Genomic DNA, 15,911 nt, shown 5'->3' on the forward strand with positions numbered 1-15,911 from the left:
GGGACCCTAGGGCTCTGGGCCGGGCGGGCAGGGCTCGGCTAGAGCGTGGGGCTCCCCGGTCGCCGGCTGAGCTCGCGGGCCCGTGCTGGTGCAGCCCCGGGCAGCGGGGCTCCGGGGGAACTTGGTGCTTAAAGGGCACGGGAAGGAGCAAACAAGAGGGGTGCAGGGTCCTGAGATCCCACAGGGGAGACCTGAAGACCCGAGTGCGCCAGCCCAGCTCCCGCCCAGCGCGCTCCACCGCCGCTGCTACCCCTGTCACCGCAGGCCCAGCCCCTCCTGCCCTGCCTGCTCTCGGGGCGCACGAGAGAACCTTCACCCAGGCACCCGCCCCCATCTGCAGACGCTCCCTGGTGCTTCGGCCCCGTTTCCAGGTGGAATGTGGGAGAGTGGCCCCCCGTGCGGTCCCCTCCTTGAGCTGAAACCCCGCAGGCCAGGACGGTGAACTGCCCGCCCAGCCTTGCAGCCGCAGCCCCCAGCCCTCCCTCCTCAGCAGGGGCTTCCCCCCGCCAGGCTCCAGAACCCCGAGACAGACGACCTCACCCTCCTCGTCTCCCATGCCCAGCTGCACTCTAGTCCCTGAAGAACGGTCACTGCTCCCGGCCGTGGGGTCGAGAGCACAAGCTCCGGGCCACTGCCCAGCTCAAGCCCACCTCTGCCCAGCTGGCTGCTTAACCGCGGGCAGGCAGGGGCCCCACGGGGAGGATCCCTCCACCCCAGCGCAGCAAGCCCCACGGGCAGGACCCCTGCACCCCAGCGCAGTGGGCCCCATGGGCAGCTCCACGTCCTGGCTTGGGGCCAAGACGCGGCCTCAGTGTCTCTGGCCAGCTCCTGGGTGCTGATCTGCACCCCGGGTGTGAAGCAGCAGGAGGCCTTTTTGAAAAGCAATCATTTACCTGCTAAGCCAAAATGAATGTTTCCGAGATGGAAGGTGGGGCCTGCAGCCCTCCAGGGCAACCCATCCCCTGCCTCAACAGGGTAGGGACAACTCAGGGGACCCAAGACCATGGCCCCCCAGCCTGGTGCTCGTCTTGACCAGTGGATGTTTTGACTCCATCTGAAGACACTTATTTTACTCACAGTTATGCCCAACTTAATAACTTTTCACTGACAGCATTTCTGGAATACCCCGTGAAACCAAACGGGATTCCTAGAGCCATTTTCCACCCAGCCCGTTTTTCCATCTTCAGTTTTACTTTAATTTGGGATCAAAGTAAATTCTTTTCCAGGTCAGCTTTTAAATAAAGACTGATTCACTGATGAATTTCTGCCCAGTTCAAACCCCATGGGTAGTAACATCTGCCTGGCGGCTTTCTTCCACGGCCGCTGTACTGACAAGCCTGGTTTCCCTGGAGTGGACTATACCACGTGCCACTGGTGTCGTGTCGGCATCACGCCCTGCGCGTCACCATCGCAGGCGGCCGCGGCCTGGATGGAGGGAGGACAGGCTCTTTCTTAGCCAACACGGAACCCACGGCTCTGTGCCGCCCTCTGGCCTGGGGCCGCTACGGTGTGGCCCGTCGCTAGTCTCCAGAAACCTCCCCTTGGCCTGCGCTGACCCTGACTGGGAGAGCCACACGTGGGCAAGCGGGCACTCACGCAGCCGGCAGATGGGGCAGTTGTTGGCCTGGTAGCGCAGCGTGTCGGCGCAGGAATTGCAGAGGCACAGGTGGCGGCAGGGCAGGATGAGCGTGTCACGCAGGTCCGACAGGCACACCACACACTCACTGCTGTTGTCGCCGTTCTCGTCGTCTGGGGGCTGCAGGACAAGGGCAGAGGTGGGCCGGGGGCAGGCAGAGGGCCTGAGGCCAAGGACAGGGCCGAGCCCCCACCCCACAAGTGTACCCACAGCTCCCGAGTCGGGTAGGAGGGAAACGGGGTGCGGCATGGGGGGGAGCGTGAGCTCTAGGGTGAGACGAGCCTGGGGGTCAGCCCAGCCCTGTGACTTGCTTCCTGGGTGACACGTGCGGCCGTGCACCTGTCTGAGCCTCGGCCTCCTGCTCTGTAGAATGGGGTGGGGTGTGCGGAGGACCAGACAGCCACGGGCAAAGCGCTGGGCATGGCGTCCTGTGGACGCAGCCTCTGCCAGCAGCACCGGGATGACAGTTCCATCCTGTCATCGCCCTTTGGGAGGGTTACAAGCCTGCAGCCTCATGCTGACCCCAGACGCCTTCAGGAAACAAACCTGTGCACTGGTTTAGCCCGGCAGTTCCCAGGCTGCCCGGACCAGGCACTGCTTTTAAGTGGGCTTTGGCAGAGGAGCTCTGGCTGCTGCTCCAGGTGGGAGCCTGTGCCCGCTCGCTGGACCTGGCCACAGCCCACCTCACCTCCCACCCCCGTCTGCAGATGCCACACCGGGGCAACTCCAGCAGGGCAGGGGACAGTCAGCCCAGAGTACTCACGAGTGGGCTCATCCCTGCTCGGGGAGGGACAGGGGCTCATCAGGACCCCCAGCTCCTCATGCCCCATTGCCCCTGGGGCTCTGTGTGTCACTTCGTCTGTCCCTGTTCCTCGACCCCACTCGTGACAACACTGAAGGTTCGAAGAGGCCCAGGATGGGTGGCAGGCGGTCCAACCCTGAGCCCACGCTGACCACTGCCCAACCTCGGGGTGGGAGGGTGCCTGCTGGGGACACGGAGCCAGCCCGGGGACAGTCCAGGGGAAGTGTCAAAGGAACACCTGCATCCACAAGAGAAATTGGGAGCAGGCAAAAGGCCTGGGGGAGATCCCAAAGGAGGAGGCCCATGTCCTTCCTGGGATGGGCCAGTGCCCACCCACACAGGCCCCCGGGCCAACGCAAGGTGAATCCTTCCGGGAGCTGCTGCAAGGTGTGAGGCCCCCAGGGGCCTGCCCGAGACAGAACTCGCATGGAGAGAAGAGTCTGTGCCTGCTGCCCCCAACTCAAAGGCACGGAGTCTTTCTACCGCCCGGAACCAAGGAGAGCACAGGGCAAGGCCGTGGCACTAAGGAACACGGCTGCACGGCGGTCAAGGGCATGCCTAGGTTTTGTTAAAAAAAAAAAAAAAGGAAAAAAAAAAGGTCAGTTTGCTTGAAATGCCCTCGTGAATCATGGCAGCTTCTGGATCAAGAGAAAGCGACGGCCTACGCTGCGGCCCGCCGCTCGTTTGCGGAGGTCAAGTTCTACTGGCGCCTGGCCCGGCCCTTTGCCTCCGCCGCTGGGGCTGCCCTCGGGAGCCTGACGGCGTCTTCGCAGAACTCTGCGGACACCGGGGTCGGAACCGTCTGAAGCGAGCCGCGAGCTCTTTCTTGGTCTAGGCTAAATTCCTGAAAGGCCACGGCCTGGCCAAACCACTGCGCCTCCGCGGCGGCGTCTAGCTGCTTCCAGCTGTCCCAGATCCAGGGTCAGAGTGAGGCCGGGGGTGTGAGACTTCCGGAGAGATTCTAAGAAACAGGGGGGTTTCATTCACGCCGCGGTGCCGCTGATTAAGAACAATTAAGAAGGCAGCCGTGCTGCAGTTTTCCTCCTCAGCTCTGTCCAGGCCACGACAGACCGTGACTTAATTCAATCCAGACTTACTCAGCGCCCACTGCTTTATCAGACGCCTGGAACCCGCGTGGCTCCACCAGATAACTGCGTTCGGGCCAGCGGGGTGGGGGTTGTCGCCGGCCGGCAGGGGCAGTGGGGGCCACCCGCTGAGTTTGAGAGAAGGACAAAGGCCACAAGCTCAGCCCCAAGTGGCCCAAGTGGTGCTGGGTCCCAGGCTACCCCACTGACCTGAGTCAGGCTACCCCATGAAGGGCACATGCATAACAAGTCATTGGATTTGCTGGAAAAACAAAAAAATACTGCACAAACTCCATTACCTTTAATAATTAAAAAAAAAAAAGTTGGAAAGAAGGGAAAAGGCTGGTGCCTGGGAGTGACCCCAGGGCTCCAGGTAAGGCCGGGGGGCGACGGCTCGCCCGTCCTTGAACCCAGGGCGGTGGCCGCGGCCAGGAGCCGCCCGAGCTGGCTTGTGCGAGGGCAGGAGGAAGGTACTGGGGCGCGGCCCGCGTGGCGTGTGGCGCGCGGCCCAGGGCCCTACCTTCGTGTCCTGGTTGTTCTTGTTCTCGATGCCGTAGATCTCCTGCAGCAGGTAGCTGACCCGGTCCACCTGCAGAGCAGAGAACCGCCGGCACTTCCCACACCCTCATGCTCGGCACCCGCCAGGTCCCAGGGTGGGGGCAGCTGGGGCTCCCAGTGGCCCTCGGAGCGCGCCCAGCCCCATGGCCCAGGGAGAGAAGAACCTGCTGCCTGCCCGGCCTGCCCTGCGGCCCGGGACACGGGCCAGGGGCTCTGCCCACCAGAGGGCCTGGGCCATGTCCTGTGGGGGCCGAGCAAGCACACTACGCCCCTCGGGAGGTGCCACTCTGGCCCCCCGGAGAGACTGGAACTGACCTGAGGCTGAGGCCTTCCAGGACTTGGTGCCCAAGGGGCTGCCAGTGAGTTCTAGAGTCTCCTTTCACAAGACGCCAAGCCCGCTTTCCCATGCGGCACCTGCCCTGTTGCTCACACCAGCCTGCAGGCTGCTCACCGGCCGTCCTGAAAGCTGTCCCCAGGCCACGGATACCCCGCCTTCCACACGGACCCCCAGCCTCCAGAGCACCCGGGACAAGCACCTCGCCATCCCCGGGGTCTCCTGCCCTCCGGCCCTCGCAGCGGCTGGGCCTTTGCTCGTCCCTGACCTGCTCTGAAAATCCTAACAAACACGCTGCACGGGCTGGGGTGCGCCAGAGGGCCTGCGCGCCCACGCGGCCACGCGGCCACACTCAAGGACAGCCTGCTGTTAAAACCAGAATCTGACGGGCTGTTTGGGGGACCCCATCCTCGAAATCCACATGTCCTTATGCGGAGGACACCAGGAACTGCTCCTCGGACCTCAGGTGCGGGGTGGGGGACCCCCAGAGGGAAGCGGGTGCGCCGGACCTCGGGGCCGGCCCACAGTCCCCTTGTTCCAGAATACCCCATCCCTCCTCTGAGATGCTGTCAGCCCAAGTCTTTGACCAAAACTGAGGTATTTCCAGCAACAAGTAAGGGAGAGAGGGAACTTCGGTCCCTGTTTCCTGTTTGCTTCCCTCCTCTGTATGATCATTCAGCAAGTATTTACTGAACGCGAGGCACTAGGCTGGGGCTTGGGCCTCAGTGCTGGGGTGCGGCAGGCTCACAGCTCACGCAGACCCTGCCCCCACGCATCGGGGGGACACGCCACGGCGCCCTGGAAGGGCGACACACAGGGCCTGCCTGACTGTGGGTGCATGTTTCTCTGAAATCAGAATGAGCCACGGCATTTAGTCTGACAACTTACGATCTGCTTCTGCTTTAAGGGCTTCACGGAGAAGCTGCCATCCATGTGCTGCAGGGGAGAGAGAAAGGAGGTCACCCCGGGCCGGCCGGGGCCTGCTCGGCTGCTGCTCAGCCCCTCCGCGCCTCTCCACTGCCACAGCGCAGAAGAGGACAGACCACGCGAAGACTGAAGAGCCAGGGCGGGTTCTCGAGACACGTCCCGCAGACCTGGGGCATGTTCTAAAATGCAGCGCTCAGGCCTCACCCCGAGGCACGAAAGGGGGGTGAGTCTTAGGCACACTCAGGCTTACGAGCACACGGCCAGGTTCCACGAGGAACCCCAACGTCAAGGAAGAGCGCCTGGAGGGCAAAAGCTATGCCGAACCAAGCTTGATTTAGTTGAGAAGACAGCACAGGAACACACACTGAAAAGCTCAAAGCTCTAAAAACTATAAAAACAAATTAAGGGAGGCGGACTTGGCCCAGTGGTTAGGGCGTCCACCTACCACATGGGAGGTCCGCAGTTCAAACCCCGGGCCTCCTTGACCCGTGTGGAGCTGGCCCACGTGCAGTGCTGATGTGCACAAGGAGTGCCCTGCCACACAGGGGTGTCCCCTGTGTAGGGGAGCCCCACGCGCAAGAAGTGCGCCCCGTAAGGAGAGCCGCCCAGCGCAAAAGAAAGTGCAGCCTGCCCAGGAATGGTGCCGCACACACGGAGAGCTGACACAAGATGACGCAACCAAAAGAGACACAGATTTCCGGTGCTGCTGATAAGGATAGAAGCAGTCACAGAAGAACACACAGCGAATGGACACAGAGAGCAGACAACTGGGCGGGGGGGGAAGGGGAGAGAAATAAATAAAAAATAAATCTTTATTTTAAAAAAACTATAAAAACAAATTAACGTGGCGTAACCCACACTCAGCAGTAGCCAAAGCAACGCCCCCCTCAGAGGTCAGCGAGGTCGGCGAAGGAGTTAGATCTGCAGTCCTGCGACCCCACCGATAACCCCATCTGAGTAGACCAAGACCAGCACGTGGGACTTCCTGCTGTGGCCGGGGGCTTCTAACGGAAGTGTCCAGCATGCTGGACTCTAAACCAGAAGCACAGGTGGACTGTTTGTCGGAGACTGCCCACCTGCCCCCAGGAAGGCAGAGGTGTGGAGCGCGGCCGTCTCTCTGAGGCTGAGCTGGGTGTGTGCGGCTGCCGAGCCTGGAGGCAGAGGCCTGGCTCGGCTGGGGCTCCATGCCACCGCATTCGGTGCCTTTGGGAGGTTCGGGGCAGGAGGCCAGAGAGACACAGGCCCAGCCTCGCCAGGGGAGAGCAGGCCAGGCCGTGGAGCAGCTGCTCTGACGCCCGGGCACTTTGGAAAGACCCAGACACAAGAAGGGGCCTGGGCGCTGCCCTTCGACCTCCCATGTGCTGCAGATGCAGGCCTGGTGCTGGCGCAGGCACCCGGGGCTGGACCGAGTTGGCACCCTGTCTCCATCCTGTCGGGGCCACTTCTGAACCACGGGACCTTGTTTCCTCGAGTGAAACAGGGCCCTGTCCCACCTGGGCCGCAGGCTGGTGCTGCAAACACTTGGCAGCTGTGGAGTGCTGGCCAATGTCACGGTGGGGGCAGGCGGCGCTAGCTGGACCACTGTCAAATAGGCCACTCCCCAACCCCTCTGGCAAGGGGCTCAGGGAGCAGAGACCCCATCCTAGCGCCGCCGGGCACTCACCCCTGCGTGACAAGCACACACTGACAGGGTGACCGAGTCTAACTGTGCCCATCCCTAGAATCCACAGCTCCCTAAAGCAGAGACCTGACAGTCCTCACTGCCAAAGCCAAATCCCACCCCTCAACATGCCGCTCAGAACACCAGCAGGGAAGCGACGTGGCTCAAGCAGTTGGGTGCCTGCCTACTACATGGGTCCCGGGTTCAGTTCCCCGGGGTCCTAAAGAAGAGGAAGACGACGGTGAGCTGACATGGTGAGCTGCCGCACGGAGGAAACACAATGAGAGACACGAGAAGCAGGGAGTGGAGGTGGCTCAGGGATTAGGCCTCTTCCTCCTGCATGGGGGTCCCGGTGCCGCCTAAAGATGGCAAGCAGCCAGTACACAGCCAACAGACAGCAAGCGCAAGCAACGAGGTGGGGGGCGAAAGCTATAAATCAAAAATAAGCCATTAAACAAAAAACACCCACAGCTGGGGGGCTCAGGCACTCCAGGTCTGGGGGGAAACGAGGGGACACCCATTTCAAGCACATGTGACGACAGAGGTACCACTGAACTGAATCCTTCCCTGCAAACAGCCCGCTCCACTGGCCCCCTGGGCAGCTCCAAGCCTGGACGCCTCCCTCCCCGCACCCTCCCGCGCAGGATGGGGGCTACACACAGGGCAGGGACAGCCACCCCAGCCCTGGGCATGCCGAGCTCTGAGGTTCTGCCCTCGCAGGCGCCAACCAAGCCAGTCGAGGAAGCGCTTGCCCAAGAGGCTCAGGCAGGCAGAGCCTGAGGAGAGGAGCCGCGAGCAGGGAGCTGTGAGGGCCTCCTCACGACCCCCGACACGCTGTGCCTGGGGGGCAGGGGCACGGCTCTCGGAAGCGGCCCATGAGGCTGGGCGTGCCCATGTGGGCGTCTGGCCCCCGTGCCAGCGGGCTCTAGAGAGCTCTCAAGGGCTGGCCTCCCTCGCCACACACCCCAGGCCCTCCCAGGAGCCCAAAACACTGGGCCTCCCCCCCTGGCAGGCCTCCGGCAGTAGCCCGAAGCCCAAATCAGACCAGTCTCGCCAGGCTGCCCCTCTACAACAGCTCCCAGCGCGGGCCCAGCAGGCGCCGTGGCACTTACCTTTTCAAAGGCGGCCAGGAGCACATGGGCGTGGCCAGTCACCTCCACAACTGCCCGGAGAGAGGGGGCAGTCAGAGCCGGCCTCGGCCCTCCCGCCGCAGGTGCAGGCGCTGCCCCCCACGCTGCCGTGCCCACCCTGCCAGCCTGCGCTCCTGCCAGCTTGGAGACCCGCTCACGGGCGCCCCTCATCTGAGCGGGCACTGCCCGAGGCTGGCCCTGTGCCTGCCACTCCCCTCTGCACACGGCCAGGCGTGCGGGGACCCGGTGTCCTCACCCTAAGCCTGGGAGCCATTGGACAGGATCAGCAGGGGGAGGGCGGGCCGGCCAGCAGCGGGGGGCAGCCGGGAGGAAGCGGGGAAGCTGTCCCTCTCCAGGGGGGTTGCCTTGAAGCACAAGCAACAACAGATCTCTCTCTGCACAGCACGCGGGGCAGAGCTGGCTCCAGCACCAGGACCTGCCCCTGGGGGAGGGCTGGCTTGTACCTAAGCCCCGGCCCCCAGGGCAGGAGTGCTGGAGGGGTCCCCAGGGGAGGGCCACAGACCCACTGCCCTAAACCCGCTAGCTGGGCTTGAGCGCACATCTTCCCGCGGCGTCTCCCGGGGGGCGACCCCAGGCTTAGGGGGGAGGCCCCACGGGCGGAGGGAAGGCAGGGGACGCGCTCACCGTCTCCTTCGTCCACCGTGGCCTGAATGACCACAGGGAACACGCCCCGGTCCAGGTCGAAGTTCAGCTGCGGGGGGAACAGGAGGCAAGCGTGGTCAGGCCCTGCAGGCTGGCTGCCATCGGGGTGGGAGCCCTGGCGCTTGGCGCCACGCGGGCAGGGGGAAGGCGACACAGGCGAGGGGAGGGGCCCCGTGAACTTTCCGGGCTCAGGGAGAGATCCCCTTTCCCTGTGCTTCATTCACTCTCCACGCTCAGACCCCTGGGTGGGCCCCCCGGGGCTGAGGTCCACCCACCCCCACCCCACCCCCAGCTATAAAGCCCTGCCGGGGGGCTCTGGGCCTGCGGCCACAGCCTGACTTCACCCCAACCACTGGCCCCTGCAGCCAGCCAGGTGCCGCCCCCGCCCTGCCCCCACCCCGCCCTCCAGCACACGGCACCCCCTCCTGGTCGGCTCCTACTCTGGGTCTCAGGAAAGCGCTCCCTGGAATCCCCCCACGCAGGAAGCCCCCCAGCTCTGAGCAGAGAGAGGAACAACCCCCCAGGCAAGCCCTGGAGGGCATCCTGCTACCCCAACACGAAGCACACAGAGCTGGGGTCCTCGTTCATAAAGGAAATGAATAAAACAGCACCTATTTCTCAACAAACACTTACTAAAAGAAAGGATGATGGCTGCACCACTCTGGGAATATAATAAAACCACTGAATTATGTATTTTAAGTGGGTGAATTATACAGTATGTGAACAAAACTATTAATTTTAAAAAATAAAATCTCATAAAGCTATTCCATTTTCTTTAAAAAAAAAAAAGTATGATTCTTTAACATTATAGTTTTGTTCTGCTCTCCCTTGCTCCCCTAATAAAATCTTTAAGTGTCTAGTCTGTGAGCCTGCAGGTTTCTTTGCAATCAACACACCGAGCAAATGTGAATCGAGAATATTCATTCTCTAGCACTCCCTACAACCTAGAGCCTGGCAAATTATATCGCTATTGTATAGAATAATGTGATTCTCTACAGTTTGATAACTGACTGAAAGGTAATAAGTTAATTAATTAAGAAGGAAAGAGGAAGCAGGGGCTGCCCCCAGCTCCCAGGGTTGGGGCGCAGCTGCGGGTGCTTGCAGGGGCAGGGGGTGGCACAGGGCCTCTGCCCCCAGCCCAGGCAGCGGCTTCGGCTGCGGAGGCCACCGCAGGGGAGCGGGGAGGGGGCCAGTCTATCTGCAGAACTGTCCTCGGGAAGCGTCACGATGGAGGAATTCCTGCCCAAAGAACAGGAGGCGAAGCAGAGTTTTAGAAACACTGAAACCAACCCACATCTGAAAACGGGCCTTCAGCAAAGCCCAGGTGTGAACTCCTTCCTTAGGCAGGAAGCGGGGACTCCTGGGGCACTGCTCCAGGGTCCCCTTCCACCCAGGAAGCAGGCAGTGGAAGCAGAGCTCAAACGCACCCCCTTCGCAGTCCCCACCCAGGAGGCTGGCGTGATTTCCGTCCCAAGTCACTCTGCCTCCCTGAGCCTCAGTTTCCCGCTTGGTAAAGTGGGTCAGTATTGCACCAACTTCATAGTGTGTAAATCAGGTCATTCGCCAGGCTGAGCGCAGGTGTTATGGTCACTATGAACTAGGGAAAGGAAGAAGTGTCACCCCAAGACTTCAACCTAAGGAAACTCAACACGGAATTTGCTACCAGGAACACAAAGGAGGAGAAAGGAGCCGTGAAGGACTACAAAGAACAAGCAAAGAGGAGGAGGGAGCCAGGAGAGATGGACGCTGGCTCTGCCCGTCCGACAGCGACAGTGGGGGCTGCCCCTGTTTTAGGGGAAGGCCCCTGTCCACCTGTCCCCACGGCCACCCAGGGCAGTCGGCTGAGCAGGCTGCACCCGGCACACTGGCCCGCTGGAAAGCAGGGCTGCGCCTGCCGCACTTCAAGCCCAGGGCTCTGCTTCTAGAAATGCCCTCCAGGCTTAAAGTCCCAGGAGAGCAGCTGCCAGCTGAACAAACCCCAAACCCTTAGACCCCAGTGCCAAGAGGCCCAACCTCCACACCGGAGCGGAGGCGGGGGTCCAGGGAGCGCCTGTGGCGAGAGCAGCGGGCAGACACCACACCGTCAGAGGGCAGAGCGGCTGGGAGGTGGCTGGGCCCTGAGCAGAGGTGCAGAGCGTGCAACTACAGAGCTGTGCCTCAGTTATCTCACCTGCACCTGTGATGGGGAGCACACTTGATAAACAGCAGCAATTAGAGCTAGTCTCTAGGCAACTGGGGAGCAAAGGGGAGCTTCAGCATGGGGGTGTCCCCCTGTGGGCTGGTGGTCCCAGGGTGCTCGAGGGGAAGGAGGTGAGAGCAGTGGCCAAGGAGTGTATCCCAAGGGCTATGCTGGGCAGCGAGTCCTGGGGGGCTGGTCTGCACCCCTGGGGGTGGGTGACACGCCCACAATCACGCACACTCCTCGCTGTCTCGGGGCAGAAGGACCGCACCATGGGCACCTATGCGAGTCAGAGGGAGGGCCTTGCTCTGCGGGAACCCGGGTGGCTTCCCGCCGTCCCGGAGGCCCAGGGCCCTGAGTGTCTCCCCCTGCCAGCTGTCCTCCTGGAGGACGAGGGCCCTCCGCCTGCCTCTTCCCTCCCTGCCTCTTCCTTCCCTCGCTCCACCTGCCTCTTCCCTCCCTGCACATCCCAAGTCACGTGCCCCGGGAGGGAGCTTGCGGCTGACCTTCCTCAAGTGCCCGTGACGACACAGCTCAACAGGACACTCAGCCGCTGCCTTTTCCCAGCGCGATGATTAAGCCAGGAAGGGGAGTTGGCACGCTGGCAGCTGCTCATTTCAGAGACAGCCGGATGGGGAAAGAACGGGTTGTGGAGGGGCCGGGCCACCCCCGCGCTCCAGCTCAGCCGCTCTGGGATGTGATCTGAGCACCCAGTACCTCGGCGCTGACGCAGGTGACTGCTTGCGGAGGCGGCTCTGAGCCATCTGCACTCATGTGCACTCTGACCTGGCTGCTCAGCGCCAGCTGACAGCTCTGGCTGGCTGGGGTGAGCCGGGACGGAGGCGCGTGTTCTCCCTGCAGGGGGCCTGGCCCCCGTGCTCCCCTCTGCCTGCTGGCTGGTCCAGGGGGCTGAAGACAAGAGCTGAGCATTCTGCCTGCCTGCCTCAGGGCCCCTCGTGGGCACCCCGGGAAGGTGGGCCTGTTTCTCTCTGCAGTTTGGGGAGTGGGGAGAGGCAAGGCTCCTATGGGGGGCCCTCGCCCACAGCCCCACGCTCCCCCACCTCCCACACTTGTTGCCCCCCAGTTTCTAAGAAAAGCCACAGGGTGCTGCTCTGGGCACCCCTGGGCCTTCCGTCCTGGAGACTGAGCTCACCAGTCCTAACCCACTAAAGCAGTCTGATATGGTTATGAATTCCAAAAAAGGATACTGGATTATGTTTGTAATCTGGTCTGTACCTGGACATGACTGAGTTATGATTGGGACTTCGATTGGGCCATGTCATTAGAGCGCTGAGTCCCTCCCCTTGGTGGGTGAGGACTCACAGATAAAAGGCATGGCAGAGGACAGAGCTGAGGCTTTTGATGGTGACGTTTTGATGTTGGAGTCTGATGCTGACGCTGGAGCCCCAGTGAGAGAGACAGAGCCGTTTGCCTCATAGTCTACAGCTGACCTTGTGGAGGAACCAGAGGAGCTGAGCCCAGAGGGACCCAGGAAGCCTGACCCTGGCAGACGTTGGCAGCCATCTTGCTCCAACACGTGGAAATAGACTTTGGTGAGGGAAGGAACTTACACTTTATGGCCTGGTATCTGCAAGCTCCTACCCCAAATAGATATCCTTTATAACGCCCAGCAGGTTTCTGGTATTTTGCATCAGCGCCCCTTTGGCTGACTAATACACCCGCCTAGGGCCTCCCCGCCCCGACCTGTCCAAAAGTTACAGAAAAGGTACAGACAGCTGCCACTTGGGGGGTGCTGGCTTCCTCAGGGAACTGCCCCTCTGGGTCCATGTGGTCTGGTAAGTAAATGACCCAAGTATCTGGCCAGAGGGCAGCATGAAGGGGGGCGCACAGCCCCAGGCAGCCTGCCCTGAGTCCTCAGGCCTGGCCCTGGAGTGCAGCCCCAGGTGCCGAGCGTCTGGCTGCGCATAAAGCTGTTCGTGGGCAGCAAAGCCGGGACAGAGAGAGCCTGTCCTGAGGCCTCACCCGAGCCCTGGAAGCAACCTCGCGCTGTCCAGCGTTTCCATTAACTCGTCTTTCTTTTTGTAAGCCCAACATGAGTTGTTTCTGTCACTTGCAGCCAAAAAAGTCCTGACAACCAACTACACCGCTGCTCCAGGCAGCCTCCCCAGACACCTCCCACCAGCACTCAACCAGGCAATCATGGTCAGACAGAATCGCAAGCCCCACCGTGCCTGAAGGGTCACTGCTCTGTGCCGAGCCAGCGCTGGGTCCTGGGAACAAAGAGATGGAGGCCACGGGGTTCACTGGGACCCCAACTGCCCCCATGGTGGGAAGAAGCAGGACTGGAACGGGGCCCAGCCCGCTGCCCGATCCCCCAGTTACTGCCCATCACATGGATGGCGGGGCTCCCCAGAGGACCCCGGGAAGGGGCCCGAGGGCAAGTGGCACCAACAGGGAAAACCCACATGCCCCAGAATCTTCTGATCCCCGGAGTCTGGCACATGAAGACGTACGTGGCCCGCAAGTCATGCGCCAGAGCGAAGCATGAGTACACGCAAGCGTGTTGGGACGCAAACGTGTAGGGACACAAGAGTGTTGGGACGCAAGTGTGTTGGGAGAGGTCCGGGAGGCATCTGCCCACGTGACAAAGCCAGAGAGGAATGCCTGCTTCATTTTACTTTTATTTTATTTTTATTTTACTTTTTAGGAGGTACCAGGGACTGAACCCAGGACCTCATACACATGGAGCAGGCGCTCAACCCCTGCGCCTTGCTTTATTTTTAATGCAAGGACAAGGGAAGCTTTCCAAGGGAACTGCAGCCGCCAAGTCAGGAAAGGCACACCGAGCTCTTGGGGCCCCACTCCCCACGCCCCCCATGCGGCCTGGTGGGCCCCAGCACATGAAACATCTCGCTTCTGCTTTGGGGTTGCCCATTCCATGCGAGTCCCTGGACAAGGGTCTTCGCAAGTCCCAGGCTACACAGACACTGAAGTAGGGAGAAAGCAAGGGGCAAAGGAAGATGGCAGGGCTTTTGACGGAAATAAAGATGAGCCCAGGAGAGGGCCTGGGAGGGAAAACGTGCAAAGACGCCACAAGACCTGTGGCTTACAAAGACCCGCGAGGACCTGGGCAAGCACTGATGCAGAAAGAACCCACAGGCTAGCCCAGCCAAAGCAAAGTTAAAAGCCAGGCCGTGCCCAGGACAAACGAGCAGGCGTCTGCACAGAGCTTTGATGTGGATGTTCACAGCAGCATTATTCTTAACAGTCAAAGGCTGGAGACCCAATGTCCGTCAACGCTCAATGGGATATTACTTGTCCACAAAAAGGAATCAAGTTCTGCTCCATGCTATATGCTCCAACATGGATGACCCTTGAAAACATTAGGTTAAGTGAAAGAAGCCAATCAAAAAGACCACATATCAGGAAGCGGCTGTGGCTCAATCGATTGGGCTCCCGTCTACCCTATGGGAGGCCCTGGGTTCACGTCCCAGGGCCTCCTTGTGAAGGCAGGTTCCCCCACAGAGAGCTGACAGACTGCATGGAGAGATGACAGCCTGCACTGTGCCCGCGGAGGACTGGTGGAGCAAGATGACGCAACAAAGGGAGTCAAGCAGACACAGAGGAATGCACAACAAATGGACACAGAGAGCAGACAGCAAGCAAGCCGCAAGGGGGGGATAAATAAAAATTTTTAAAAATTAAAAAAAATCTTGAAAAAAAAAAAGACCACATATTGCATGATTCCATTTATATTATATTGTCCAGAATTGACAAATCCAGAGAGACAGAAAGTGGTTGCTGAGGGCTGTGGGAGAGAGAGAGGAATGAGGAGTGACTGCTGTGGGTACGGGGTTTCTTTCTGGAGTCATAAAAATGTCCTAAACTTGACTGTGGTGACCAGTGAATTCCAGAATTTACAAAGGGTGGACAGTATGGCATAGGAATTATATCTCAACAGAGCTATTTTTTAAAGCAAGTTGCAGAATAATATTTGCACAGTCTGCCTGCATTTTTGCAAAAACAAATGCAGACAGGAAACAAGTCTGGAACACACCCTAAATGGGAACTGTCAGAATGGTCACCTCCGGAGAGCGGAGACAGAACCGAGGGCATTCTGCTTTACAGAATCCAGTGTAATACAGGCTTTACAATAAGCACACATTACTGCTGCAGTCACAAAAGAGGCAAAGCTGTAAATAATGGCTAAGAGAAGGCAGGCAGCACGATGCCTGGAGCCCAGAGGACAAGCCACCAGCAGCTCCAGTGGTACCAGCTGAGATGCTGAAGAATGGGCCTGCCAGCAGGAAGTCACCCCCTGTGCGGTGTCCAGGCGGTGCTTCTCACCCAGGGGACACTGGGCACTGTCTGGGATGTCCCCTAGGTAAACGTGCTTGTTTTAGGTTCCTAAGCTGCTCAAGGCGAGTATCATGGAACGGGTCCAGTTAAACAACAGGACTTTATCTGCTCATGGTTTTGAGGCCGGGAAAATGTCCAAACTGAGGCATCAGCTGCTGGCGATCCTGGGCTCCTCTGCCACACAGCAAGGCAAACGGCAGCGCCAGCTGGCCTCTCCTCTCTCTTCTGGGTTTTGCTGATTTCAGTTTCTTGTTTCATGGCTTTCTCTCCCTTGGCCTGAACTTTGTTCACTTATAAAGGACTCCAGAAATAGGATTAAGACCCATTCTAGCTGGGGTGGGTCACACCTTAAGGGAAGCTCCTATTCGCAGTGGGTAAGGTTTAAGAACGTGATGTTCCAGGGAACACGCAGCTTCAGACCACCACGCCACTAAACATCCTCCAGGGCCCAGGACCAGCCGCCACAAAGAAAGATCAGGCCCAAATGTCAGAGTGCCAAGCCTGAGAGGCGGACTTGGCCCAGTGGTTAGGGCGTCCGTCTACCACATGGGAGGTCCGCGGTTCAAACCCCGGGCCTCCTTGACCTGTGTGGAGCTGGCCATGCGCAGTGCTGATGC

General features: G+C 60.2%; 1 protein-coding gene across 8 annotated transcripts in view; it reads right to left on the reverse strand.

Annotated features, from left to right (window-relative positions):
- MGRN1 (mahogunin ring finger 1) overlaps window positions 1–15,911 on the reverse strand; it is a 64,670-nt gene that overhangs the window by 13,453 nt on the left and 35,306 nt on the right. For all 8 annotated transcript variants that reach the window (XM_004452192.4, XM_071211416.1, XM_071211414.1 and 5 more), the window contains exons 6-10: window positions 8,778–8,844; window positions 8,115–8,164; window positions 5,304–5,351; window positions 4,044–4,112; window positions 1,597–1,756 (exon numbers count right to left, since the gene is read on the reverse strand). In XM_004452192.4, coding sequence (XP_004452249.2) covers window positions 1,597–1,756; window positions 4,044–4,112; window positions 5,304–5,351; window positions 8,115–8,164; window positions 8,778–8,844 — 394 coding nt within the window. The remainder of the gene's footprint in view (window positions 1–1,596; window positions 1,757–4,043; window positions 4,113–5,303; window positions 5,352–8,114; window positions 8,165–8,777; window positions 8,845–15,911) is intronic.

Source organism: Dasypus novemcinctus, chromosome 23 (assembly GCF_030445035.2).
Source record: "Dasypus novemcinctus isolate mDasNov1 chromosome 23, mDasNov1.1.hap2, whole genome shotgun sequence".
Classification (NCBI taxonomy): domain Eukaryota; kingdom Metazoa; phylum Chordata; class Mammalia; order Cingulata; family Dasypodidae; genus Dasypus; species Dasypus novemcinctus.